Source organism: Danio rerio, chromosome 8 (genome assembly GCF_049306965.1).
Source record: "Danio rerio strain Tuebingen ecotype United States chromosome 8, GRCz12tu, whole genome shotgun sequence".
In the NCBI taxonomy this organism is placed as follows: domain Eukaryota; kingdom Metazoa; phylum Chordata; class Actinopteri; order Cypriniformes; family Danionidae; genus Danio; species Danio rerio.
The window spans coordinates 24900900-24928529 of NC_133183.1; the positions used below are offsets into that span (position 1 = coordinate 24900900).

General features: G+C 35.5%; 2 protein-coding genes across 6 annotated transcripts in view; both read left to right on the forward strand.

The window, feature by feature from the left end:
- The first annotated feature begins 1212 nt into the window (after window positions 1-1212).
- On the forward strand, window positions 1213-20091 carry uckl1a (uridine-cytidine kinase 1-like 1a). 5 transcript variants are annotated; one of them, NM_001128259.1, is made up of 15 exons: window positions 1213-1324; window positions 7360-7544; window positions 7859-7965; window positions 8442-8612; window positions 8763-8834; window positions 10954-11143; window positions 11235-11296; window positions 11584-11600; window positions 13946-14044; window positions 14248-14341; window positions 17050-17112; window positions 17231-17353; window positions 17933-18040; window positions 18440-18596; window positions 19603-20085. In NM_001128259.1, exons 1-15 carry the CDS (start codon window positions 1266-1268, stop codon window positions 19695-19697), a joined length of 1602 nt encoding a protein of 533 aa, NP_001121731.1. In that variant the 5' UTR covers window positions 1213-1265; the 3' UTR covers window positions 19698-20085. The 5 variants fall into 5 exon arrangements, 3 of the variants coding, with proteins under 3 accessions (NP_001121731.1, XP_005167107.1, XP_073765851.1); XM_005167050.6 differs by lacking the exon at window positions 1213-1324 and adding an exon at window positions 4222-4324 and having other exon boundaries at window positions 19603-20091; XR_012383804.1 differs by lacking the exon at window positions 11584-11600 and having other exon boundaries at window positions 1216-1324; window positions 19603-20091.
- Window positions 20092-21961: 1870 nt separating this feature from the next.
- Window positions 21962-27630, forward strand: part of nkain5 (sodium/potassium transporting ATPase interacting 5) — a 73343-nt gene continuing 67674 nt past the window's right edge. The window contains exons 1-2 of the mRNA XM_073909334.1: window positions 21962-22050; window positions 26267-26321. Of these exons, the coding sequence (XP_073765435.1) occupies window positions 26277-26321 (45 nt within the window). The 5' untranslated portion in view covers window positions 21962-22050; window positions 26267-26276. The remainder of the gene's footprint in view (window positions 22051-26266; window positions 26322-27630) is intronic.

Here is a 27630-nt window from a genome sequence, read left to right on the forward strand (position 1 = left end):
ACTGTTCTAATGGATTACAAACATTCCTAATTTGATTATTGATCTTGCCATTTTAAGTTATTAAGTGTATATTTGTATTTGCCATCACATCCAAATGATTTTGCTTCTGACATTTTACATTTAAATTATTTCTATTCTAACACAAGATTGCTTGTGATCTTTATAGAAGGGTTTTTTTCTATTCCTTTTTATTTTTGTTTGTATGTGTGTGTGTGAAGGGGGAATTAGTTCAGAGACAAACAATACCCCAAACAAGCTGCAGCTGTAGCTGTTTTGTGCTCTTTTTATTTAAAATAAAGTATGCCTGCACAACTTTAATCACAATTTTTTTAAAGAGAATGGGTTTTCTTTCTCTGTAATCATTTGTTTTATATAGGTCATTCTTACAAGAAAATGGCTTTTGAGCTTTGGAACTTCATGAAAACCCCGTTTTTAAAAGCGTTCTTTTATCATAAGAAGTTTAAAAAGTGGTAAAGTTTTCCAGTCTTACAGCTCAGGTTCAATCACTTAAATTCTATTATTTATAGACTATTAAACTTCTATACCAATGGACCATCATGGAGAAGTTGCTTTGCATATCTGAAAATTTTGGTCAGCTATTGTAAGTTTGCCGTCAGTGTTGGCCTGCTATTTTCATGTACAGTTTAAGGCCATCATATTTAGTCTAATACTGTATTCTGGACAGTTTTGAGAATGGCAGAATGTTTTGATTTATGATTAATGATTACATTTAATACTTCACAGAAATAATTTTAAGTCATCTTGACAGAAATCATCACATGTAGCCTAAACATTTTTCCACTTTGGTCTACTGTTACCTCACCCGAAGACATTGTGTAGATGTTGTATTTTAAAATATTTGCCAGGTTTTCATTCTCAGTGTTCCTGCCTGTAGGGCTTTCCATCCATTTCTATACTTTAATTTAATTTTGAATGTTGTAAATTGACATAATTACAGACGTGCCTGGAACTACTAGGCCCACTTATCAGTAGCCTACCTTTATCTGAAAATAATTGGACGCCTTACTATGTTAATCAACTATTCAGAATCATTAAACATCATTTATTCTTTTCAAACAGCCTTTTAAGCTATACTTGTATGCATCAGTTATAAAATAAATAGATAAAATGTGCTATGGATTGCAAGGCGTCATTTGGAAGCCACAATAACGTCAGAGTCCTGCGAAACTACAATTCCCATAATGCGTTTAGCGAAGTATTAACAGCTGACGGATAAGTCCAGCTTCATGGCGAGTCTGGTCTGAATGGATAATATTGTGTTTGAGATGGAGTACAGGAGGAAACACTCAAGCCGGTCGAACAGGTATCACAACACAGCTGCCTGACACCCATATTTTACGCTAGCAACCACAATAACAGTAAGATAAAGCGTCAGTGCGTGAACCTCTCTCTGACGTTGCTACACGCGTTGTTCATGACCCACATCCAAATAACCAAAATTTTTTTTCTTTCGCCATATGAAAAGGTTATTCACCATACAGTGAATTACGACATTTCACCGCTTTGATAATGAAAGAAAGTCAGTCATCATAAGAGCATAAATCAGCATTGCATTAGTTAAATCCCTTGTCTCCCTCCTCCTGTCCCAGTTTCAGAGCTGCTGCTGCGCGGTAATGACGCGTTATTATTATAATGAACTACAGACCGAGGTTTCCCTCCTGACACTACATGTGTTCCCATTACTGCACTGTGGAGACATCACATTCTAACCGATCACCAGCCGAGATCTGACCTTTTAGTTGCAGATTCAATACACTTTTGCATTACAACATTTGTGATAACGCGGCAACACCCTTTGTTTGTCTTAGAAGTTTAGATTATTAGATATTTAATTGTGCAAATAAACTAGAAGGCGTTAGAGCAGTATCAGTAGACTTTTTGCTTAATATCTGTATTTTTTGGTACCTTAACAGACTGACCCTTGCATGTTCAAATTCTACAAACCCTAACTGAACGGTCTTACTAAAATAGAGTTAGACGTGTATTTGCAAATGTAGGCTACTTGTAATATATAAAGAAATCAGATCTCTCTCAAAAACCTTCTTATTTGATTTTCACCGACCCAAATAAGAATGAAGAGCAAATTAAGACCACTTAAATGGTCATGTGTGTTCTTTTTTACATTATAAAAATTTCTGCGAAGAATTTAGAGTTTTATTCTATACTGTTGGTAATATCAGCATTGTAGTCAGAGACCATTTTTGGACAGAATTCTTTAAAAAATGTTAAATTTTGTGTAAATGATGGGGGGGTGGGGGGTACATTACTTTTCTCTGTTGATCCCCTTTGACAAAATGTAAACATTTCCATTTCAGAACACCCATAGTAGCCCTAAAAAGCCACCAAAAATATTTTTGGATTATTTGGTTGAATTTTAGTGTAAAAATGAAAAGTTCAGATGCAAAAACCTCTAATTACCATCTGAAATTTTCTCCTAAAATGAAACTTTTTTTCTGCCTCCTATGTTTGTGTTCAGTTATTTCACTTTAAAGGCAATGAAAAGAACTTATTCATCACTATACAAGTAAAATGACCGAGCCTACACACAGGAGTTTGAAAAAATGGTAATTTTTAAAGAAAATATCAAATGGCTTTTAGAGGTTTTTGCATCTAAACTCTTTAAATGTATTTTTTTAAGTATCAGATCTTTTTACTTAATATGAGTTGGATTGTGAGAAAATGAGAACTATTTCTTTTCAAGTACTTAAAATAGCTTGAGCTATGCTGGCAAAATTCCAAAAATTCTTTAGACAAATGAGATGTCAATCAGCATCAGGAACTGCCAGCAGCAAATAAAATTTTGGGGTGGCACCCAGGGTGGCCAATCAGATGTCAGGAATGTCCAGTGTCACCCTGGACACCCCTCTGGCTCCGCCATGGTTTACTACATCAATTCAGCCTGCAATTGAAAAAACACACCACACCTACTGTTTGCTCATTTAATATTCCGTTTCTCTAGAAACTGCGTCACATTTGGAAAAATTTACGATTGCAGCTTCCGGTTCATTGGGGACTTTTAATAGAGTTAGACATGTATTTGCAAATTTACTTGTAATACATAAAAATCTTTTTTTTATCTTTGAAAAAAATGTTTAGCAAGGTTTTTCTCTCTTTCCTAATATCTCACAGTAAAGAAATCAGATCTCTCTCTAAAACCTCCTCATTTGATTTTCACCCACCTGAAATGTTCTCCTAAATAAAACTTTTTCTCACCCTCCTATGTTTATGTTCAGTTATTTCGCTTTAGAGGCATTGAAAAGAACTTATTCATCACTATAAAAGTAAAATTACTGAGCCTACACAAAGGGGTTGGAGAAAAATGGTAATTTTGAAAAAAATATCAAATGGCTTTTAGAGGTTTTTGCATCTAAACTCTTTAAATTATTTATTTTTATTTACATTTTGTTATTATCTGCGGTTGCCACAGCGAAATGAACCCCCAACTTATCCAGCGTATGTTTTACGCAGCAGATGTCCTTCCAGCTGCAACCCATCACTGGGAAACACCCGTACACTCCTGTTCACACACTCATACTCTACAGACAATTTAGGTTATTTATTTCACCTATACTGCATGTCTTTGGACTTATGGAAGAAAAACACAGGAAGAACATGCAAACTCCACAAAGAAATGCCATTTGACCCAGCCTGGGTTCGATTCAGCAACCTTTTTGCTGTAAGTGATACCCACTGCGCCACCGTGACACCCTTTTTTATTGAAATTAACTAAATGAGTTTACTTTTATTCTTTTTTTTTCTTTTACAGTTTTACAATTGGTCAAAAACTCATTTATTTATAACTTTATAACTAACATAAAGCAAACTGAACTTTGAGCAATCAAGCTTTCCTTTGGCCTCTGTCTGTCTCCTGCTTCTAATAATACTTTCATCCGTGTCACCTCTGAAGAACTGATCCTCTTACTCCATCAAGCCCACGCACACTGAGCAAGCCACGCATAGAAAACTCTCACTGTTCATTAAAGCGTTCTTCATTCGAAATTACTGGTCAGGTAGTATTCAAACTTCAAGGGTATTACTCAAATAAAAGAGGCGCAGATCAGTTTATTTTATGAACAACTCTGAGCAGCCGTGTGTTTTTGTCAGTGGTATGATGTCCGCCCTCTTCATGACCCAGGCTTTGTGATTATGAGCTGGTTTGTCTGCGTTTGAGCGTGGATGAGAATGTGACCTTTACTGCTCATATGGAAGACAGGCGTCAGGCGTTCACAGCTGATATGAGCACACTGCCCGGATACACCGGGGCCAGAATATCAGGCTGCTGGGCTCTCCGTACCGATGGAGGGTAAGTTATTAAATGCACTGTTTAGTATTTAAAAGGTTAATTAAATGCTGTTTTGAGTCTAATCTGAAAAGAGCGACACATGCAATTATAGACTACCTCATTTAAAACCGTTGAGAGTGCTGAAACTGCTGTTTGCGATAACCTTTACACTGAAAACAGTTTATCAGCTTTATTGTCTATAGTTTTTTCAAAGGCGGTATCTTGTTTGGTTAATGTTATTTCTGTTGTTTTTTTTTGTTTGTTTTTGTTTTTTTTTAGCTGTTTTGAATGTGACTGCTGGCCTGATTTAGTCACTCACTCATGTTCGTGCAAAGAGCGAGTGAGACAGGTTTTGTGTGACACCGACATGATGATGGAAAGATTGCTTGGTTGCCGTTCTTTTAATTCAGTTAGGTTTTTATGACTGAAAGCTTGTTTATTTCAGTTTTAGGTTGCGTCAGTTGATCATTAATCTTGTGACATCTTGCAGAACACGATTAGCCACACATTATTTATGAGTTTTAGTGTTTGTAAATATTTCTAACACACTGTAAAACCCAACAGTCAACTTAATCAAATGAAAGGAGTGTAGTTAACTCAAAATTGACTGAAAGTTAATTCTCAATGAAAAAGAGTTTTGAACTCAGTGTTGTGGGTATAATGAGTTAATTAAATACCTCATTACTTCAACTTAAATGGAGTAAGTTCACGGTACTCATATAGATTCTTTTTTTTAACTCAAATGGTTTGTAGTAATCAGTTTCCTCAAATAGTTTCTTTGTTGCCTACACTTATTGGGTTTTTCAGCACTCAGTTGGTTTGAGTTCTCTTTGTTTATTGGGTTTAACTGTGATTAAATTGCTTCGTTTACTCAAATGGATGAAGTTCACAGTACTCATTATTATTTTTTTTATCTTAAATGGCTTGTTGCAATCGGTTTCCTTAGATGGTTTAGTTACCTTAACTTTTTGGGGTTTCACAGTGTAGGGATGCACCAATATAGAACCTTGGCTGAAATTAATAGGCAAAATCTCTTTGCGAAGCCAATAAATAGGGCTAGACAGAAACTGCAGACATTTTTTGCTATTTTTGTGCACAATTTAGAAAATTAAAAAGTGGATTTATGCTAAATGATTTTGAGAGTATATATACTTAACAACATTAAAAATTGATCGCTTTTATTTAGAGTATGCAATGCATATCTTATTAGAACTTTCACATATAGTTTATAAACTAAAAGACAAAAAATATTACTTAACAAACTATAACGTACATATTTTATCATATAAACATATTACTCAATAACATTACTGAAATTAAAATAAAAACTGAATTAATATTTTAATAATTATTTATTTTTTTGAGTCTTTTTCACCGTTATTGTGATAGGCCAGATTTCAGACAGGAAAGCAGTGGAAGCAGAGAGAGCAGAAGCATCAGTAAAGGAGCTTGAGCCAGGAATCAAACCTGGGTCGCCATGAGCATGTTGGTGCTATATGTCAGTGCAAAGTACCACTATGCTATTGGCACCGACAAAACTGAATTATTATTTAATTACACATTTATTTGCATAAGGAAACAAATAGACTTAATGGTAATAAGGGTGCAGATTTTGTGTGAGTGTACCTAAAACCAATATATAGGCAAATAAATGCAAATTTGATACTGTTAACTTATTTGGAAGCCAATAACTGATATATAGTAAAATGAATACAAACCTTAATACTAGTAAGACTTTATATTTGGAAGCCAATGGGTGTTATATAGACTGATAAATGCACATTTTATATTAATTTGTCTGGGCCTCCTTACAAAATTATTCACAATGCAACCAAAAGTAACCCGCTAAGCAGTTTTGTTTTTAATAGATCTCTAAAAATGGCTAAAGATGGCATGGCTGAAGCTGGTCTATAGTCAATCAGTCAGTGAAAATCTGAAAGACATCTAACAGTAGTCCAAAACAGACTAGTCATCAAATTGACAGATTAGACTGATTTAAGTTCATTCCTGTCTATTTGATTAATATAATCTATTTTTCGACTGACAGCTCAAATTTAGCCTTGCTTTAGACAAGACGTCTAGATGCATATCAGACATCTTTTAAACCCCAAAAACAAAGCCATTCATCTATAAGCCAACAACAGTCATATTAATAGTTTTTTTTTTTAGAATTCAGCTTAGAAAGCTCTTCCTGTATAGTTTTTTTTTCCTTTATATTTCTGTTGTTGTTGGAAATTTTTTAATATATTATAAATATATATTTATAAATACATTTTTAATATATTCAGATGATCTCTGGCTCTGATGGAGCACTTTTAGCTTAGCTTAACATAAATCATTGAATTCGATTGGACCGTTAGCATCTAATGCAAAAGTGACCAATAAAGTTACATTGTGTACTAAAACTTATTTATTATTATGAACTATACTCTTATTCTGGCGTAATCATCAAGGAACTTTGCTGCCAGGCACCGCATATCAAAGAGTGCATAAAAATAGTCCCCAGGTAGCTAACTTCCATCCGGTATGCCCAGCATGTGCAGACCCCACAGAGTAATATTTCACCTTCTGTGCATCCTGCTCTAACCCTATCCAAAGCAACTTACAAAAGGAGCCGTTCATCTATAGGCCAACAATAGTAATAGTAATTTTTTTTTTAAGAAGAAATCTACTTAGAAAGCCTCACAGCAAGAAGGTCGCTGGTTTGAGCCTCGGCTGGGTCAGTTGGCATTTCTGTGTGGAATTTGAATGTTCTCCCTGTGTTCATGTGGGTTACCTTCAGGTGCTCTGGTTTTCCCCACAAGTCCAAAGACATGCGATATAGCTTAATTGACATCTGCTGCGTAAAACATATGCTGGATAAGTTGGCGGTTCATTCCGCTGTGGTGACCCCAGATTAATAAAGGAACTTCGCCGAAAAGAAAATGAATGAAAATGAACTCAGAGAGCTCTTCCTGTATAGTTTTTTGTGTGTATTTCTGTTGTTGGCAGAGCACTTACTCTCTTTGGTCCATAATGGGCTTTTTGATAGAATAATTGTCTTTTATTTACTCCAGCGGGAGTGGTGAAGACTCTCTGGACAGACTCCTTCCTCCAGTCAGCACCTCTCGCAGGAAGAGTAGCAATCTGGGTAAAACGGAACCTCCACTGCTCCGCACTGGCACACGCACCATCTACACAGCTGGCCGACCCCCTTGGTATAATGAACACGGAGCCCAGTTTAAAGAGGCCTTTGTGATTGGTACGAGTAGATGGTACACCTTTCTGGTAATCGTTCTAGTAGTGGCATTTCAAAAGATCTCAGTTCTAGCATATTTTGTTCCTTTAAAGATTTCTTTTAGATTTGAACTTAATTCTCATTCTCTCTTCAGTAACCCAGTGCAAAATACATTTGGATAAAAACCTTTATAAATAATAAGATGATACTTTATAATAAAATTAAACTCATATATTAAATTTTTGCACCAAAACAATTCATAGTAACACTTATGTCAGGCATTTTGGACACCAAAATGGGAGTTTTTACATCAGTATTTCATCATGGGGTTTTTACAGGTTTGTGTGGTGGCAGTGCCTCAGGAAAAACCACTGTAGCCAATAAAATCATTGAAGCTTTGGATGTTCCCTGGGTTGTTCTTCTGTCTATGGATTCCTTCTATAAGGTGAGGTGTTTGTGGCTGTGTGTGTTTGTCTCAGCGTGAGATCTGAATGGGCGATCGGTCCACCACGTGAAGTTAATCTGATAAGTCAAGTGCTTCAGAAAGCCTTCGTAATCTCTCTCCTTCCCTTTTTATCTCGGTTTCAATCAGTTTATTGCAGCACAAACAAACACACTGAAGTCTAATGATTGACAGTTTGAGCAGTTCAGCCGTGATCTGCAAAATTGACATCAAAATTACTGCTGTGAAGATGCTGTATGTTTGTTCACTGTTAAGCGTGTATCCTATGTGAGTTCTCATTTAATCTTTCAAAATTATTGTAATTTTGACTTTAACTGTATGTGGATAATGTATTCAGAATAGCATCTGTTGCTTGACTGTTAAAGCACATATGGTGATAGGGCAGGATGGTGATCTCTACAGTGTCTGTGTCGCCCCATCAGTGATAAAACATCCAACCTTTATGTTCCCATCTGCAGGTTCTGTCTGCAGAAGAACAAGCTCTGGCGGCTAGCAACGACTATAACTTTGACCATCCGGGAGCTTTCGACTTTGAGCTGCTTGTGACCACGCTTAGAAAACTTAAACAGGGCAAGAGTGTAAAAATCCCAGTGTATGACTTCACCACACATGGACGCCAGAAAGAGTGGGTGAGTGAGTGTGTGTAAGGGAGATGTTTCACATATTTTCCAGAGCTATATTAAAAACATACCACAGATAGAGTCGTAATTTATAGTAATAGCATGAAGATTTCATTTTGTTTGATCTTTTTTTAATGTGCTCACTCCCTGCTCTTTCAGAAAAACGTGTACGGTGCCAGCGTCATTATCTTCGAAGGCATCTTATCCTTTGCAGACAAAGAGCTCTTGCAGGTATAATAAAATATTCCTGTTCTGTATGTTTTGGAAATGTTTAGAAATATTCAAAGCAAAGTAAATGATAAAAATGTGTTTGATTTTTTTTTTTTTTTTTTTTAATGTTGGGGGTCCATTTATCACAAATCCATCATAAAGAGATAGTTCATCCAAAAAACAATATTTACTCTCCACATGTTCCAAGCAGGGCAGCACTGTGGCTCAGTGGTTAGTGCTGCCGCCTCACAGCAAGAAGGTTGATGCTTCAAGTCCTGGCTTGACATTTCTGTGTGGAGTTTGCATGTTCTCCCCGTCTTGGCGTGGGTTTCCTCTGGGTGCTCGGGTTTCCCCCACAGTCCAAAGACATCCGCTATAGGTGAATTGAATAAACGAAATTGTCCGTAGTGTATGAGTGTGAATGTGAGTGTGTATGGGTGTTTCCCAGCACTGGGTTGCAGTTGTAAGGGCATCCGCTGTGTAAAACATATGCTGGAAAAGTTGGCGGTTCATTCTGCTGTGGCGATATATGATAAATAAAGGGACTAAGCTGAAGGAAAATGAATAAAGGTTTTTTTTTTTCTTGTTAAAGGCAAAAGAAGAAACTTTGATAAATATTTATATCCAGTAGCTATACTGACATCCATAGTAGGAAAAAATCCTGAAAGGTTTGGAAAATTCTAGAATGTTTTTATTTACACTCACCGGCCACTTTATTAGGTTATGTTCATTTTATTTGTATCTTTGCTATATTGTATTACTGTATTTAATGAACATAACATATACACTTACTGGCCACTTTATTAGGTTCAACTGCATGTTAACACAAATTTCTAATCAGCCAATTAAATGGCAGCAACTCAATGCATTTAGACAATCAGCTGCAGTTCAAACTGAGCATCAGAATGGGGAAGACTTGTGATTTAAGTGACTTTGAATGTGGTGTGGTTGTTGGTGCCAGATGGGTTGGTCTGAGTATTTCCTAAACCCACCGAGAGTTTACAGAGAATGGTCTGAAAAAGAGAAAATATCCAGTAAACGGCAGTTCTGTGGGCACAAATGCCTTGTTAATGCCAGACGTCAGAGGAGAATGGCCAGACTGGTTCCAGCTGATGGAAAGGCAACAGTAACTCTGACCACAACTAAGGTATGCAGAAGAGCATCTCTGAACACACAACACATTGAACCTAGAGGTGCATGGGCTACAGCAGCAGAAGACCACACCGGAAGAGAAAACTGAGGCTACAATTCACACAGGCTCACCAAAATTGGACAATAGAAAATTGGAAAAACGTTGCCTGGTCTTATTAGTCTCAATTTCTGCTGCAACATTTAGATGGTAGGGTCAGAATTTGCTGTCAACAACATGAAAGCATGGATCTATCCTGCCTTCAACAGTTCAGGCTGGTGGTGGTGGTGGTGTACTGGTGTGGGGGATATTTTCTTGGCACACTTTGGGCCCATTAGTACCAATTGAGCACCGTGTTAATGCCACAGCCTACCTGAGTATTGCTGCTGACCATGTCCATCCCTTTATGACCAAAGTCTACCCATCTTCTGATGGCTACTTCTAATATGGTATCGCGACATGTCATAAAGCGCGAATCATCTCAGGTTTCTTGAACATGCCAATGAGTTCACTGTACTCGAAATGGCCTCCACAGTCACCAGAGGTCATTCCAATAAAGCACCTTTGGGATGTAGTAGAAGGGGAGATTCACATCATTAATGTGCAACCGACAAATCTGCAACAACTGTGTGATGCTATCATGTCATTATAGACCAGAATCTCTGAGGAATATTTCCTGTACCTTGTTGAATCTTTGCCACGAAGGATTAACCCGGTACTAGTAAGGTGCACCTAAAAAAAGTGGCCAGTAAGAGTATTTACCTGTGTGTAAAAAAAAAAAAAAACTGTAGAAAAATCCTTTTTCGGGGTAAACTATAGCTTTAACGCAATGGAATATAATAAAAGCATTAGACTTTTAGTCAATATTTGTTAGATTTTTTATCTTCTATATGCTAATATACTTCAGTCATCAAAAAATGTATTTGAAAATACAGTTTTGCTGTATATTAATGAATTAACCAAATTTTCTGGCTGAAGAAGAAAGTGCATATGTTTTTATGATTCTTGCAGCTGATGGACATGAAGATCTTTGTAGATACAGATTCAGACATTCGTCTGGTACGGCGGCTGAGGAGAGACATCACAGAGAGAGGACGGGACATTGAGGGTGTCATTAAACAATACAATAAGTTTGTAAAACCAGCCTTTGAGCAGTATATTGAGCCCACCATGAGACTTTCTGACATTGTAGTTCCACGTGGTGAGTTTAACGTATATGCTCTTCTGCAATTAATAATTGAAGCTTATGGATATAGATGTGAGCACTATTAACTTTTCTCATTCCCACACAGGTGGAGGAAACATGGTGGCCATTGACCTGATCGTTCAGCATGTTCACAGCCAGCTGGAAGAAGTGAGTGACTGAGAAAAAATGTTTCAACAATTTTCAACAACATTTTATTGAAAAATATTAGTGTGGATGCAGCTTGTTAAATAGACATGAAGTTTCTTCTTCAGCTTCCTTTCACATTTCAACACACAGAAACAGTGCCCTCTGCCTGTGAATAAAAGTTCTGCAACTTCTTTTTTTTTTAGGTTGCCTATTTAAACTTCTCAGCATGCTCACTTTTTCTCTTTCAGTTTTTTTTTTTTTTTTGCTGATTTTTCATTTCTGTTCTGTTGCATGCATTCTCCTGACAGCGTGAGATTAGTGTCAGGTAGCAGAAGCTTTTTGTTCTTTCTCTCACACTTGCACATAACATGCCCGTAGCCAGGGAGGGTTTGGGGTGTTAGAAAGACCCACCCACCCCTCAATGACAATTTGTCCCATGCATGAGCTCATTTGTCCAATTTTGACTGGTGTGCCAACATTTATTGTGAAGAAGGCTTTAAGACAGAAAAGAATCTGAGATAAGTGAAGTCATCTTTCAATACTGACCAATTGTATTGTTAAATAGAGAAAACATTTTACAAGTAACGTTTATTCTTAACCTTATTCTTGAAAGAATAAAATACCAATAAAAAAGGTGTGAAGTACCAAAATTTAATTTTGAAACCTAAAAGTTAATTTTAATGCTAATTAGGCTATTGTTGTTATCCATGCACTTTCAAATGTACTTTTACAGGAGAGGCTACAAGCAGGAATTTCTACATTATTATTCTTATTGTTATTCTTATTGTTATTATTATTATTATTATTATTATTATTTTATTTTTATTTTATTTTTTTTATAACAAGTGGCCAAATTCTGACAGGAAAGTTGAATGTGCTAGCCAGTTTGTTATTTGCCTAATAAATGACAATTTACTTTGCAAAATTGGCAGTTTTTAATTCAAATGCTTAACAGTTTCCTTTTTTGCCTAATGATATATGATGTGATGAATTTGTATTTTAAAAATAATACATACGTTTTTAAAAATATTTCTTTATTTTAAATCTTTAGAAATGTTTTGGCACATCAAAAAGTGTGGTTATGATGACCACCTGACAAGCTAGTTCAGCTGATGATAGTGCTAACCATGTCACTAACATGCAGTGTTTAAATCTCATAGTTAAAAAGAAAATGAAGCGAGTAACTGCAAAAAGGTCCACTTTTTGAGAAAAAAAGAACCACCCCTTTCACCAGGCTGGCTACGGGCCTGTATAAACACAAGCAATATGTATGTGTGCATTTAGTGTATAGATGCACAGAAATTGACTTTCAAATATGAAAATGTCTACACAGACATTAATACACAGTAGTTAATATTCATATCAGTTGGTATATATGTTTTATTTATTATACCAATCTCAAGGATTAAGTATATTAAATAAAATAATTTTTAAACACACACCTTCTTTCTCTCTCTCTCTCTCTCTCTCAAATTCCACTCATATAAACTCATATAAATATCGTTATATTATACATATTATACTCATATTATTATATTATACTCATACATCTCTCTCTCTCTCTCTCTCTCTCTCACTCTCACACACACACACACACACACACACACACACACACACACACACACACACACACACACACTCAAGCAAATTGATATTGGTGGTTTGAGAGGACTCTAGTCAAAAAGTACTTTACACAGTAACAAAAAAACTTCCCTGTTATATTACTTTAAATTTAAAACGTAAAAAAAAACAAAAAATCTCAAATAAATATTTTGTAGCATAAAATGTTTTCAGACATGTTTATATTCATTTTAAGACAACAGACTGTGAGTCTTTTAACTTCAGGAGAATTAGGAAAAAAGTAGTTGAATAGTCATTGCTTTCAGTCACAACAAATGATAAAATAAAAGGTATTCTGATCATTTTTTATTTTCCTAAAAGAAATGTTTTATGTTTTGATATTTTATTGTTATGAATATTTTATATTTTATTAGCAGTATTTTTTATATTTAAAGTCTAGAAGAAAAGTTATTTTACCAGTAGACATAAATTAACATTTTACTTAAACCAATACTTGAACAATGTCAGTTTCTCTGGATGTACTGCATTTATTAAATGCTCTCTTTTTTTTTCCATAGCTGTATACATTGTTGCCAAAAAAAGTGATATATACTAAATAGAATATCTAAAGTCGCTTTTAAAAAAATAACTAAATACTTAACTAAATAATTAGTTATTGTTAAAGCTAAATAATGTGAAAATAATTGTTAATTATTATTATTATTATTATTTTTAACTTTTTTACGTAACACCATATGTGTGGGTGTTCACTACGTTGTGAGGAAAAAAGCTCATAAATCATTCAAGATTGATTCTTTTGAAAATGTAAAGGGATATTTACATCTATTGTACATCTCCATAAAACCTGAAAGCCCAATCTCTGTGTGCATGCGTGCGTGTGTATGTGTGAGTGCATACATGCATGGATGGTTATAAATGAAGGCAAAAAGCCCAGCTCCTTTAGTGTTGCATTCAGTGTATAGTTATACATGTCAAGGCTGGGTGTAAAGGTGTCCTTCATTTGTATTTGACTCTTCTTTTTGTCCTTTATTTGACGGTGCTGCATGTTTCTTCTTTTTCATATGTGCACATACACGCACGCACATACAGGGCACTTCTGGCCACGGCCCATCAATCCCAGCCCCTCCCTCAGACTCTCAGTGTTTTGGAAAGCACACCGCAGGTTCGAGGTCTTCACACCATCATCAGGTGAGTGTCACATGAATGAAAAGAAAGCTTGCTTTTAGATGATCGCGCTTGTTGTTTCAGCATCCATTCATATGTTGCTGCCATTCAGAATTCCTCACATCTTTTCTCTTACTGTGGGAATCAAGCTAATGAGTCACTAGCCGCTTTAGCCTTTCTTGTGCATCTCTTCTGCACTCCTCCTCAATTTTTCTGTTTGTTTTTAGGAACAAAGACACCAGCCGTGACGAGTTCATCTTCTACTCAAAGAGACTGATGCGCTTGCTTATTGAACACGCGCTGTCTTTCTTGCCCGCCAAGGTGTGTGGGTGTTTTTCAGTTTCTATGTATGCCGGTCAGGGTTTTTTTTTTTTTTTTTTTTGGCAAAGTTTGATATCATTGCATGATCAAAGCTAAATCTCTGATGATTCAAAATATAACTAGAGGGGAATTAATTAAATGGGCTTTCGGTTAAGTAATTAGATTACTTGCTAGTAGTCACACGTGTATATGAAAACGTTTTTGAATTTAAAGTGATTACATGCAAACCACTTCATTAATCAAATACATTCCTAATATTCACATATAAATGCATAAATGTTTTCATTGAATTAATTAATAAGTGTATATGTGTGATTATAAATATAATCACATTAAATTATGGGGGTTACTCTTTGATCTGCATTTTGGTCAAAATACAATACTAATTGAGTCATACAAAAAAAAATATTCATTATGCTAAATAAAGTGAGTGGGTAATTATTTTATATACTTTTACTTATTTTATGTACACTGTAAATAATGCTGGTTTTTAAACAATCGATTTGAGTTGTGCAACAGTACTTATTAGTTAATTGTGTTGTTTTAGCTCATTTTAAATAAACAGTTTGAACAGACAGCAGTGTGTGTGTATATATATATATATATATATATATATATATATATAGCGAGCACAGGGCAGGAGTGGGCGTGGCCAGCAGGGGAGAACGTGAGCGAACAACTGTTGTTGTCAGTTAGCTCACAAAATGAGACACAAACCGTGAGGAGACGCATGAGTTTATAGTTTACAAAGTTAAAATGCAAAGAGTGATTTAATGCCCTGCTACATTTGTTATTCGTAATTTCATATACAGACAACCACAATTTATATCATTATAAAGATAAGTGTGTTCATGTAAACACTATAAATGAGGACTTCTCCCTCAATCCCCGTATCCAGCAGACTCAGTGGAGCAGATCTCCTGACCTGTCTATTTTAACCATTAACCCAGTTGGTAATCTGGAGGATTTAGGCAAACACAGCAGCACGGCGATGTGTCTGAATGTGAACGAACTCCTGATAAAAGACAGCGTCCGCCATTCTCTAATTCTTGTGCTGCTCTCCCGATAAAAATGCTTGCAGCACACACACAGCTTTGCTGTATGATCGGCCTGACAAGATCGCGGGGGAAAACATGCAACAAACCCAGTGGATGATGGAAACAAACGCATATGAGCCTTCATGAACGGCTAAATACTGTGCCGTGGTTTCCGTGTCTCTCAGCTCGGGCTTGACACTGGCAGGTCTGGCAGGTCTAATGAATAATTAAGCAGCCGGCTCTTCTCATAGGATAATAAAACCCCGCTATGAATAATAATGAGAAACCGATGCTTCATCATTGCACTTGCAGTACTGCGCCACGTCGCCGATTTTGATCCCGCCCCAAAAATCATTTTAAACCCGTAAGCTGAAATTAGCTGACAAAAGCTCAAAATTATCCAGTTTTCCCCACAATTACAGATGACAGGTGCTAACATTGTCTTAACTGATGCTCAACACACACACATCTGTTAATATATAAAAAAAAAAGTTTCACCGGGGTGTCCTGAACCTTTAATAATTTTGAACTTAAAATGGTTTTTAAAAAATTAAAAACTGCTTTTATTCTAGTCGAAATAAAACAAATAAGACTTTCTTTAGAAGAAAAAAATATTATCAGACATACTGTGAAAATTTCCTTAAACATCATTTGGGAAATATAAAAAATAATAATAATAAGGGAGGCTCTATATATATATATATATATATATATATATATATATATATATATATATATATATATATATATACTCACACACACACACAATCTTAAAAAATTATGTTTGTTGTCTGGCATACATATGTCCGTGTACTAAACAATAAACACTGCAATACATTTATTATACAATACGTTAAATAGAATACATTAGACATTTATTCTTAGACTCTGAATAATCTGTAAGTAGATCAAGAATACATACCAATCAAAGGTTTGGGGTCAGTAGAATTTTGAAATGTTTTAAAATAAGCTTGTCCTGCTCACCAAGGCTACATTTATTTTATCAAAAATACAGTAAAAATTGTAAAAAAAGTTAAATGTTATTGCACTATAAAATAAATGTTCAAAAGTAGCTCATCATTTAACTTAATAATTTATTGCAATAATTTAAATATTTAATTTTCAGCTTCAGTACTCCAGACTTCAGCGTCACATGATCCTTGAGAAATCACTCTAATAAATAATAATAATAATAATAATAATAATTATTATTATTATTAATGTAATAGTACTGAAAGCAATAATGAATGAAGTAATAATTATATATGAAAGTACTTACAATAAGAAAGCAGTTATTTAACATTTTTATAAATATTCAAAAATTTGTTTTACATTTAATAAATGCCATCTTGATAAACAGAATAATTTTCTTAAAAAAACATGAAAAAAACCTGACCCCGCACTTTTGACCGGTAGTGTATACAGAGTGTATATTTTAGGTCTATATTTACATAATCCTTATATAATAATATTCAATAATCATAAAAGGAAATATTCTGTCCTATTTTGTTTGCATAAGTAAAAAAATTTTTTTTAGATTATTTGTGTATATTCCCTCAATAAAGACAAAACAAAAAAAAACTATATCAATACAGAGGAAAAAAAAAATTCAGCTGTACAGAATTTTGTTTTGATTTTTCTAAAAAAATTATTATTTTACCTTTTTTACAGCCCTGTACTATACAGACACCACAAGGTCAAGAGTACAAAGGGTGCAGATTTGGTGGCAAAGGGGTAAATTTTTGTGCCTGACAAGTTATCTTTACAATGTTCATATAATTTGTAATTTGTAGTTTGTAATTTGATTGATGTCATGTTGGTTTGAATCAGCACCAGTCTTTCTGTCTCCTAGATCACTGGTGTGTCTATTCTTCGGGCAGGTGAGACCATGGAGCCGGCTTTAAGAGCCGTGTGCAAAGACGTCCGCATTGGCAAGATTCTGATTCAGACTAATCTGGATTCAGGAGAACCAGAGGTACACAGGCCTCAAGTGACTCAACACATTCATTATTTTGTTAATTTTCCTTTGGGCTAGTCACTTTATTCATCAAGGTTCACCACAGCGGAATGAACCTCCAACTTACAGTATGCAGCATATGTTTTATACAGCGAATGCCCTTCCAGCTGCAACCCAGCACTGGGAAACACCCATACACTCTTGCATTCACAAACTACAGATAATTTAATAATCTACTGTGGAAACCCACACACAGGGAGAACATGCAAACTCCACAAAGAAATGCCAACTGGCCCAGCTTGGACTCAAACCAATCACCTTTATGCTGTGAGGCGACAGTGCTAACCACTGAGCCACCATGTCATCCCCATAACTGAACACATAGCATCTTGAATACATAGCATGTTTACAGCCAGCTTCTAAAAATAAAAGCTGGCCACAGATTTAATGTGCCTGTCATTAGGCTGTGATGTTTTTTGTTTACATCTGTGGTTATTTTCATGGCTGTGTTGGTGATAACAGAAATGTCCAGAGACTCCTCAGTTTTATCAATATTGGTTTAGTTTGTATGGTAACACAGACTCCTCTTACCTTCAGCTGCATTACCTGCGGCTGCCCAGAGACATCAGTGAAGACCATGTGATTCTGATGGACAGCACTGTTTCCACCGGAGCTGCAGCCATGATGGCAGTGAGAGTGCTGCTGGTATGTGGCTGTCCACCTTATTTCCATTCTAAACTGTACAAAACCATGATGGGTGTTTGTTCCACACACCTTTAATGGATTTAATGGGATATAGTTACAATTTGTTTAAAACCTGCTTACGGTTGATTTTCTTTTGTCTGCTAAACACCAAAGAAGATATTTTGAAGAATGCTGATATCTAAACAGCACCTATTGACTTCTGAGAAAGAAAATATTTTCATTTGATGCTATCAAATGCATAACTATTGTTTTGCAGAATATTTTCCATCTTGTTTGTTTCACCATTAAAAAATTTGAGTGAATGATGACTATTTATTGTGTGTGTGTGTGTGTGTGTGTGTGTGTGTGTGTGTGTGTGTGTGTGTGTGTGTGTGTGTGTGTGTGTGTGTGTGTGTTCAGGATCACGATGTCCAGGAAGAGCAGATTGTGTTGGTGTCTCTGCTGATGGCAGAGTTGGGAGTTCATTCAATAGCGTATGCCTTTCCTCGTGTCAAAATCATCACCACTGCTGTGGACAAGAGTCTAGATGACCTCCTTCATGTCATTCCAGGGATAGGTGAGATTTCCTGATACAGAGACAAAAGTTTTTGATGAAAAAGGCTGATACATTTTAAATGAATGACTGAATGAAAAGTTAAATAATTAAAATGTTTATGTTTCAAAAGCTGTTCTGTTAAGCTTTATATAGAGAGAGAGAGAAATATAGATACACATTTTGAATATAGTCACTTTGAATATAGTCTCTTCTGCTTAGCAAGTCTACATCCACTAGATCCAAAGTACAGCCAATAGAGTACAACTTGGAAAATATGTTTGCTATTATTGTTATATGTAAAGTGTATTAATAAATCATCAAGACTTACTTGATTACATTGCTGGTGTTGACATATAGCACTGTAGTGCTCGCAGTGATCGAGTACGATTCCCACCTTAAGTTCATCCGCCATTCCTGTTCCCCTCTCTTTCTGTGTCCCAAGCTTTCCTGTCTGTTCTCTTCTGCTCTCTCCAAATAAAAACGGCATAAATCCCACCCCCCCCACCAAAAAAAATAAATTTTTACTTGTTGACATATTAAAGTGTTTTTACAGATCACAATGCAGCCCCGAAATGCTAATTAACTGTCATTTTAAATCTTTATATTTTGCCACTATCATTGAAACCACCATGCTTACTCTTTTGTCACCCAGATGTTGTTAAACCTTTAAAATATAATCTATATGATTAATATTTTATTATTTTGATTAAATACTGCTCACAATAAGTATGGTTTTTACTTGAAAATATATTTAACTCTGAATGACATTGACACATAATCTCATAGATATTTTGACATTATATTTTCACACATATTTTGAAACATATGACACCTGCATTTATCATTTAATTCTTTGTAAATTTCTTTTGTCTTGCCTTTGGCCCATATTTTTTTCCATCAACATTTTGTTTTTAGAAATTCTCTAACAGTTTAATAATTGAACTCAAGCCTTTCTACATGTTAACAAGGGAAATTACACTATGTACACTAAGAAAAAATTGCGGGTTTTTAATTACTGTCATTAAAGGGGACTTTGGTGACCGCTACTTTGGAACTGATGGGTCTTCATCCTGGAGTGAAGAAGATCAGCAAGAACCCCTCAGTTGCTCATCTGAGGTCTGACAGAGGTTTCTTCAAGCAGTTATGAGAAGTGAGAATCAACACTTGCTGTGCTGTAATTTCTTAACTTATGCTATAGAAACAATAATGATTCACCAGTATTTCTAACACACTCTTGAGCACAGTATTTTGTACCACTTAATTTTCTAGCCTTTTCTGGTGTGATCTGAAACAACAAATGTTTGTTTTATCTGTTAAAATACTGTAAATCTGATAAATTGATTTAAGGTTCTATTAGACCATTTTCTTCTTAAAGACAGTCACAAAATTAATTGTGAATTTATAGATTAGTTTATAATATCTGTGTAAACGTACAAATGTAAGAATGGCTGGACCCATTTGACCATTTTTGGTGTTATCCATTCAACATAAAATAAAACTTTCAAACACCTGACAATGCCTTGATCATTTAAAGATGCCCTGCGTTTCTAAAACTTTTAAAACACATTATGTATCTCAAATTAAGCTTTCTGAGATCTTTTTTATTTTATTTTATTTTTATTTTTAATTTTAATGTATGTTTGCATATGTGCTGCCACGTCTTCAACACCAGAGGGCAGTACATCTCTCCGTCTCTCTAATATTGTGTTTTTGTGTGTTCAATAAGAAAATCCACAACCAACATATATGGAAATAAAATGCTTCGAAAATAGACTGTTTAAGAATTTATAGACAATAAAATCAAAAGGTTTTCACAATCTTAACAGAAGGCCTTGACTTTGCTGTTACATTATAGCTAATCAAAGAAGCTCAAGTTGTTTTTGTGGAACTAGAAGTCCTGAGAGTAAATGACTGCACACTTTCTGAGCTCAAGAACTGCTCTGGGTGAAGGTGAAGGGATTTTCTATTGAGAATAACTGAAGAAAGCTCTATTGAGATGAAATAATGAAAAGCCATTCAAGGAGGACATAAGAGAGAACTTGAAAATAATGTTGTTAGAAGGACAACGCTGTAGAAGGTTCTAAAAGATAAATGCGACATCTGTTTCAACAAAATGAAGGGAACTTGGCATAAACAAGTCTTTTCTGAGATCAAACTGTCTTACCAAATTAGGCAGCTGGAAACGGGCGGCTGATAGAAAACTAACCTCATAACCAGCACATATTATCTGAAGAAATGAACCAGACATTCTCAGTCTTTTCAGCACTTCGCAGATATGACCTATTTGGCTCAACTGGAGCTACATTTTTCACAAATGTCCAGAATCTGACCATTTGCAACTAGGGCAAAAACATAGCAACTTTATTTCCAAGTAAACACGTTGTTCCAGGTCTGTTGACCACATTATAGTCCATATCACTTCACCAAATTATTTACATTATTTCAAAGGTTTTTTCAGTAGTGATTTATGAGCTCTATCAGTCATACTCTAGTCTTGTAGTTTTTATTAATCAAAATAAATGTATTTGGGTTTGTTTAAAAAGATAGCCTACTGATTTCTGAATATCTTTTAATCCTCTCACACTAATTAACATGGGCAACTGTAGTTGTCCTAGCATGTTGTTGGTGCTGGATCTGTCTCCTCCATGTCTTAAGACTGTTCACAATGTTGAGTCTAGTGCAAAATCAACTCAAAGTTCAGTTCAGATGTGTATGCACTGTTACAAAAGTCATATTAATGATTAAATATGTGTCCTGAACTGTACACTGACTGACATCTTTGTAGTTATTCTTGTTTTAGAGGCAATAGCTAAAAATATGCATATTGTTGTTGTTTTGTTTTGTTTGTTTAATGTTAATAAACTACTTTACTTGAGCTTTATATGCAGCAAATGTGTGTATTCTATAAACTCATCATTTCAAGTAGTTCACCAAAACTGAAAATTCCATAATGGCTACTCGGTCTACTTGTCACAAATCTGTTTGTGTTTCTTTCTTCTGTTGAACACACAGACATTTTTTTGAAAAATGTTGGATAACTGTAACCATTGACTTTTATAGTATTTGTTTTCCTACAGAAAAAACTAATTTATGCAGGTATGAACCACTTGAGTGTGAGTAAATATTGAGTATTATTTTTTCGTGTAAATCTTTTTAAGGTGCTGTTTTAGAATGACAATCCAGATTTTTGGTGTTCTGTCCTCGTCTGAAGCTGTTCCCAGACCTGTCACAATTTTCAGCACTTTAAAAATAGCCCCAAATAGCCTACACTCAGAAAGCTAACATAGCTGGAGATCACCTGAGCAATCGTCTAGTAGTGATTATGTTCACCAAGAGAGGGCGCTGTGAGCGATAAGGATTTCATCGTTGCATGGCGCCGCTGCTTTAGCCACGAAGAACTAAATAATGACCGATCATGACGAGAGCAAAGCAATGTTATCATCGGTTATCAAAACAGAGAACTATCTCTGTCAAGGTAATCATCACACACAGCCTATACCTGTTAAAGTAAATCAATACGGGTTAGTGCTGGTTTACTATTGCTTAAGTTAAAATGCCTTCACAGAATGCCTTCACAACCTAAAATGAGCATTGCTGATGTCCGTATGCAGATTTTAAAATGTTTTTTGTTTTTGTTTTTTAATCGTTTATCCTCCAATTTCAGATATTATATTCAAATAAAACTTCAACAATATAAAGACCTGGTTGTTTACATGATGATTTTATCTGTTAGCCATACGCACAGCCATTGTGGAAATATGTGGATGTCTGCCTCATGGATGTCTGCCTCATGTTCTGCTTATTTATGCAGTGTAAACTATGAAAAAAGTGTGCTAGCTGATAAATTATATAGAGAGCTAATTATATAGAATCTTAGTAAGCTGAAAAGATATAAGTTGTTGACAAACTGAGTTTAATAGAATCTATTTTGCTTGATTTGTTACAACTTTTATAAGTCTCTAGTAACGTTGTTCTAAATAGTTTTTCCTGGTCTAACTAATTAGTTCAGGCCAAAAGATGATAGTAATTGATCATTTTAAGCACAAGTTATTAGTAAAATATGCAAGTTTCATTAATTAGTTAGCTAGTTAGTTTCGCCATTAGCTGTTTCTATCCAAAGATGTGCACAAAACTAGGATATCGCTAAACATTTGCGAATTAAGCACTGTTTAGATCCAATGAGTCAAAAAGAAACAAAAACTTCACTTCCTGATAAACTGGCGCCAAATATAAAACAGTATAACAGAATTTGTTTCATTAGGGGGAGCATCTGTCAGCATTTTTTCTTACATTAAATATATTGTGCCCTAGAAAGACAAAGATGAAACACAATGTGTTTTTTAAGGGCACAAAACCACTCTTTGGGACCACAGCCCAGTTCTGGAAAATATCTGACAAACTTTGGCTGAGGGATTTTAGAATGACAGAAACAATATTTCATTCATTGTCCACTGGTTTGTTCAATGTCATTAATGTCATTTTATCATGCTCGTTTTTGTCATCACATGATTTGTTATAACAAAATCACTTTTTTATGCATACTAGAATTTATTCTGTTAATGTATTTCCATCATATTTTATGCACTTTTTTTCTGACAGAAATTTTATCCCTGCACATCTTTGCATTTTCATTAAACATTTTTATGCAAATTCTAAAATGTGCATTGAAATAGGTGGATGAAAACATAGCTACAGTTTATATTACGCTCTCCAATATGGGACCAATTGTGAAAAAAAACTGAAAATTTAACAGGTGATATTTCTCTGCATAAATTTCTGATGTGCATTTAAAAGAGCACTGCATTGCACACTTATTGTGTTGATATAAGAGCAGATATTCACAAAATACAACTCACCCCAGAAACCTTCACTGTTAACAAACATTAGCTTGATGTGTTGAAGTGGTAAACTAACATCCTGATGAACAGCCAGCAGCCATAGCTGTAGTAACTCATAATCATTTACTGGGAATGTGTGAAAAAATGCCATGTAGGAACTGCACCATTCAACACCATTGAAAAAAAACAAGATGCAAAGCGCCATCGGTGAAGAAATTAGTTAACAAAGCTTGCTCACTGCATTCCTCTTTCTCCATCTGTAAACTGTGCTGCACTTCTGGTATGGCTTATAATTTACATCATGAAAAACATCTGCACGCACATCAACACAACACACATGTTTTAGGTTGCTCTTGTAAATGTGCATTGAATGTTGACAAAGTAATGCAATTGTTCAATCAATGATTTATTAATTTTCTTTTTGGCTAAGTCCCTTTATTAATCTGGGGTCGCCAGAGCGTAATGAACCGCCTACTTATCCACCATGTTTTACGCAGTGAATGCCCTTCCAGCTGCATTCACTGGGAAACACCCATACACGGCCATTCACACATATACACTACGGATAATTCAGCTTACCCAATTCACCTGCACTGCATGTCTTTGGACTTGTGGGGTAAATCAGAGCACGCGGAGGAAACCCTCGTAAACACGGGGAGAATATGCAAACTCCTCACAGAAATGCCCAGCCGAGGCTCAAGCCAGGGACTCTTGCTGTGAGACGACAGTGCTACCCACTCCACCACTGAGTTGCCCTCAATCAATTATATATTATTTTATTTATTTCTCAAAAACATTCCTGTCAAAGTAAAATCAAATGTAAAATTAGAACTAGGGCTGCACCATATTAGAAAAATCTGATATCGCAATATTTTATTTTTCTGCAATAAATATTGCAATATGAATACAGTTTCACAAGATAGTTGAATTAGTTTTCTGACAAGCCCAACAGTATTCATGTACAGAAATTGAATAATTGCAATGCAAAACAATGCTTTTCTTACTTTGGTTTGTCTTGTGTCCAGTCTATATATCAAAAATTCCTAAATCAAGTAAAAATATTCTTTAGTTTTCTACTTCAGGAAAAATAGGCCAAAATTATGAGTTTTTCCTTAAAACAAGCTAAATTTTTTGCCAGTGAGGAAGAAAATAATCTGTTTTTCGCTTTGGAGTATTGATTTTTTTTCTAGAAATAAGTGAAAAAAAATGTTTTTTAAGAAGTGTTAAATCATATAAATTCTGTATAAATACGAAATAAAATACAATACTGATGCTAAAATTATATACTGTAGTACGCAGGCCTAAATTGAACCACTGGAGTCATATTAGCTATGTTTCCATTCACCTACTTTTATGCACATTTTGAAGATGCGCATAAAAAATGGTTAATGGAAACGCATAAAAAAATGTATGTGCATAACTTAGTAGTATAAACTTTTTATTCGAAAAGAAAAGATTGCATAAACTAAGATGGAACCACTTTTTTTTAACCGATAAATTCCAGCATGTGCATTAAAAAAGTCGTAATTTTGTTATAAAAGATCATGTGATGATCAAAATGTGTATGAATGGACAAACCAGCAGGCTGAGCTCTGTAAAGCAGGTCGCACACCAGAAGCGCCGCTCGGCGGCGCGCAGCGCCGCGCAGCGCCACGCAGCGCCACGCATTTTAGAATTCTAAACTAAGGTTTCTATCAGGATACACACACCGGCGCCGCAAGTCGGCGGCTGTCGGCGGCGCCCGGCGACGGCTCAGGACGCAGTTCATTTTTCAGCCGCGCCACAGAGCGCCATCTGATTAGTTTCATGTTAAATATCATTCGAATGTGCGCGTCTGGTGTGCGATACTTTAAATTGTCATGTACGCGCCGTGTCGCGGCGCCGAGCGGCGCTTCTGGTGTGCGACCTGCTTAAGGCATCTAAAATGTTGTTTTGGTCATTCTAAAATGCCTTTATCATTTTAAGTATTAGTGTTATTATATTATTAGTCATCTTCAGAAATGTCAATAGTGTCTGTGCTTCACATCTGATGCCTTCAAATGCCACCACGCGTTTATCACGCAAATCATTTATTAAATAAAGAAAAGCTTGACGCAGAATCTCCTACCCCAATAAATTCCATTTTTACTGTTGATATTTGATGCCAGTTAATCAGAAAGTGATGATTTTGTTCTCTTGGACTCGTTGGATGGAAACAGTGCTTGATTCGCACATCATTTATGTGATATTCCAGTTTTGCACATAAATTTAATTAGCATATTTCGATGGAAACATAGTTATTGATTTATTCAATGATGTCTTTACCATGTTTTTGAGCTTTGAAAGTAGTAGCCAAAAGAGGGACTGAATCCTCTCAGATTTAATTAAACTTAACTTGTGAATGTAGAACAATGAATGTAAATGAAGAATTTTTAAACTCTGAAATGTAAACTCTGAAAATACACTAAACTGCATCAAAAATATCACTTTTTTCTTATTTTAAAATGTCAGTACGCTACATGTTATGTTGTGCTACACAATATGAAATTCAGAATGGGCGTATGCTTTTTAAAGACATTGGACAATGCTGATATTAGAATATGGAGATGGTTGTAGCCTTTCTGAAGCATTTCATTGGCTCCTGAGCAAGACCCCTTTCTCCAGTGTAGCTGAAAAACATGGGTGACATCTTGACTTAGCAGAGCAGCTCATACATGCTGGATTCGCACAGACAACAAACTGGTCTGCGACTGCAGCCTCAAGGTTAACCTGTTACTATGGAAACAAGTCAGCCAATCAAAAAACAGCAGACGGTTGCTATGTTGACTGCACCCTTTTTGTTTTAAGGATGACCTATTTTTTTTTTTTTCCCAGAGCAAGTCGGATGCAAGCGTGTGACGCTGTGGCACATAAACACACAGCACGAGAGGTAGGAAAACAGGTTGCACTTTTACAAACACAAGTTCATATGTTCAAGTAAAGGATTTGAATGAAATATAAAGATATATATAAATCCCTGTGACCTCCTCCACCTGTCTGTAATGTAATTGTCCTGTGAAATGCGATGAGATTTTGTCTCAATGGAGGGGAATTCTTAAATACCATACCATGACAGTGAGGCAGTTGTCATAGGAACAGCATGTACCACAGTGAACGGCTGATGTGACTGCAGCTTCAATGGGTAATTAGGGTAAACAAAGAAATCTAATGCAATCCGTCATCTACCTGAGTGTGTAAAGTAATCAAAGCTGGTTTAATCAGAGCCTGATCACATCCAGATTTAGAATGAGAAATATCCTCTGGAATATATGCCCACTTTTTTTTTTTTTTTTGCATTGATGCCTTCAGACATTGCAGAATGCAAATATAACCCAGGCGCACATCTGGTTCTTTTGTGAGTCAGGGGAACAAGAGTTTTGAGTATGTGGGCTCTTACATCTGTAAACGCCTTTGTTAAACCTGCTGACCCTAAAGATGCTGAATGTAGTTCCTCTCTTGCCATGCATTTGTTTTAACACACACAAATATTTAGTGTTTATGAATAGATATTTTTGCTTGCTTGATTAAAATAGATTTTTTAAATTTAAAACATATAAAATCTGATTAAAGTGAGATTTTTTTTCACATCAATGAGCATAATTAAAAAAAAGAATGAATGGCATATTTCTCACATTTCTGTGTCCAAAGTCCTTCACATAAAAATCTGTCAACTGGGTTTTTAAAAACAAGGAAGTTAGTGAAAGTCTTGATTTTTCCAACACAGCCTCATTCTGAAAACATAGCCCTATATATGTTTCTGGAGATCATGAATTATGTATCCAGAAGTATGTTTTTAAAATGAATGCTACGGGGCGGTGTGATGCTGTTCTTTTTTGCGCTTACCATCTGACCGCTTACCTTCATGTGGACTGCTTTTCCGCTGTTACCAGTTTGTCACGTAGCTTGCCATGTACTGTACGTCGGCGGACTTAAAACGCAAAGAGGAGTTGACCACGACGATGGGGTTTACGTCCGGTGAAGAACGGTTCCAGAAGCAGGTAAGACAAAAACAGAAGCCTAAAAATAAAATTAACAAGTAAATAACAGGGTGAGAATGTGGTAAAATCTGAAAATGTGGTAAAAATTAGACAAGGGCTTTCCTTTTTTTGCATTGTTTTTTAAGACTGTCAGTTGGGTTTAGTAAAGTGGGGGGAGGGTGCCTTTAAAAACACTATTGGTTGGGTTTAGGGAAGAAGGTG

Bases quoted from the DNA above. Each gene is read 5' to 3' on its own strand.
- uckl1a (XM_005167050.6), top strand. From the start codon at position 4,224: ATGGAAGACAGGCGTCAGGCGTTCACAGCTGATATGAGCACACTGCCC. The intron at 14,045-14,247 runs GTGAGTGTCACA...GTTTGTTTTTAG, and splicing joins GGTCTTCACACCATCATCAG to GAACAAAGACACCAGCCGTG. The intron at 18,597-19,602 runs GTGAGATTTCCT...CTGTCATTAAAG, and splicing joins TCATGTCATTCCAGGGATAG to GGGACTTTGGTGACCGCTAC.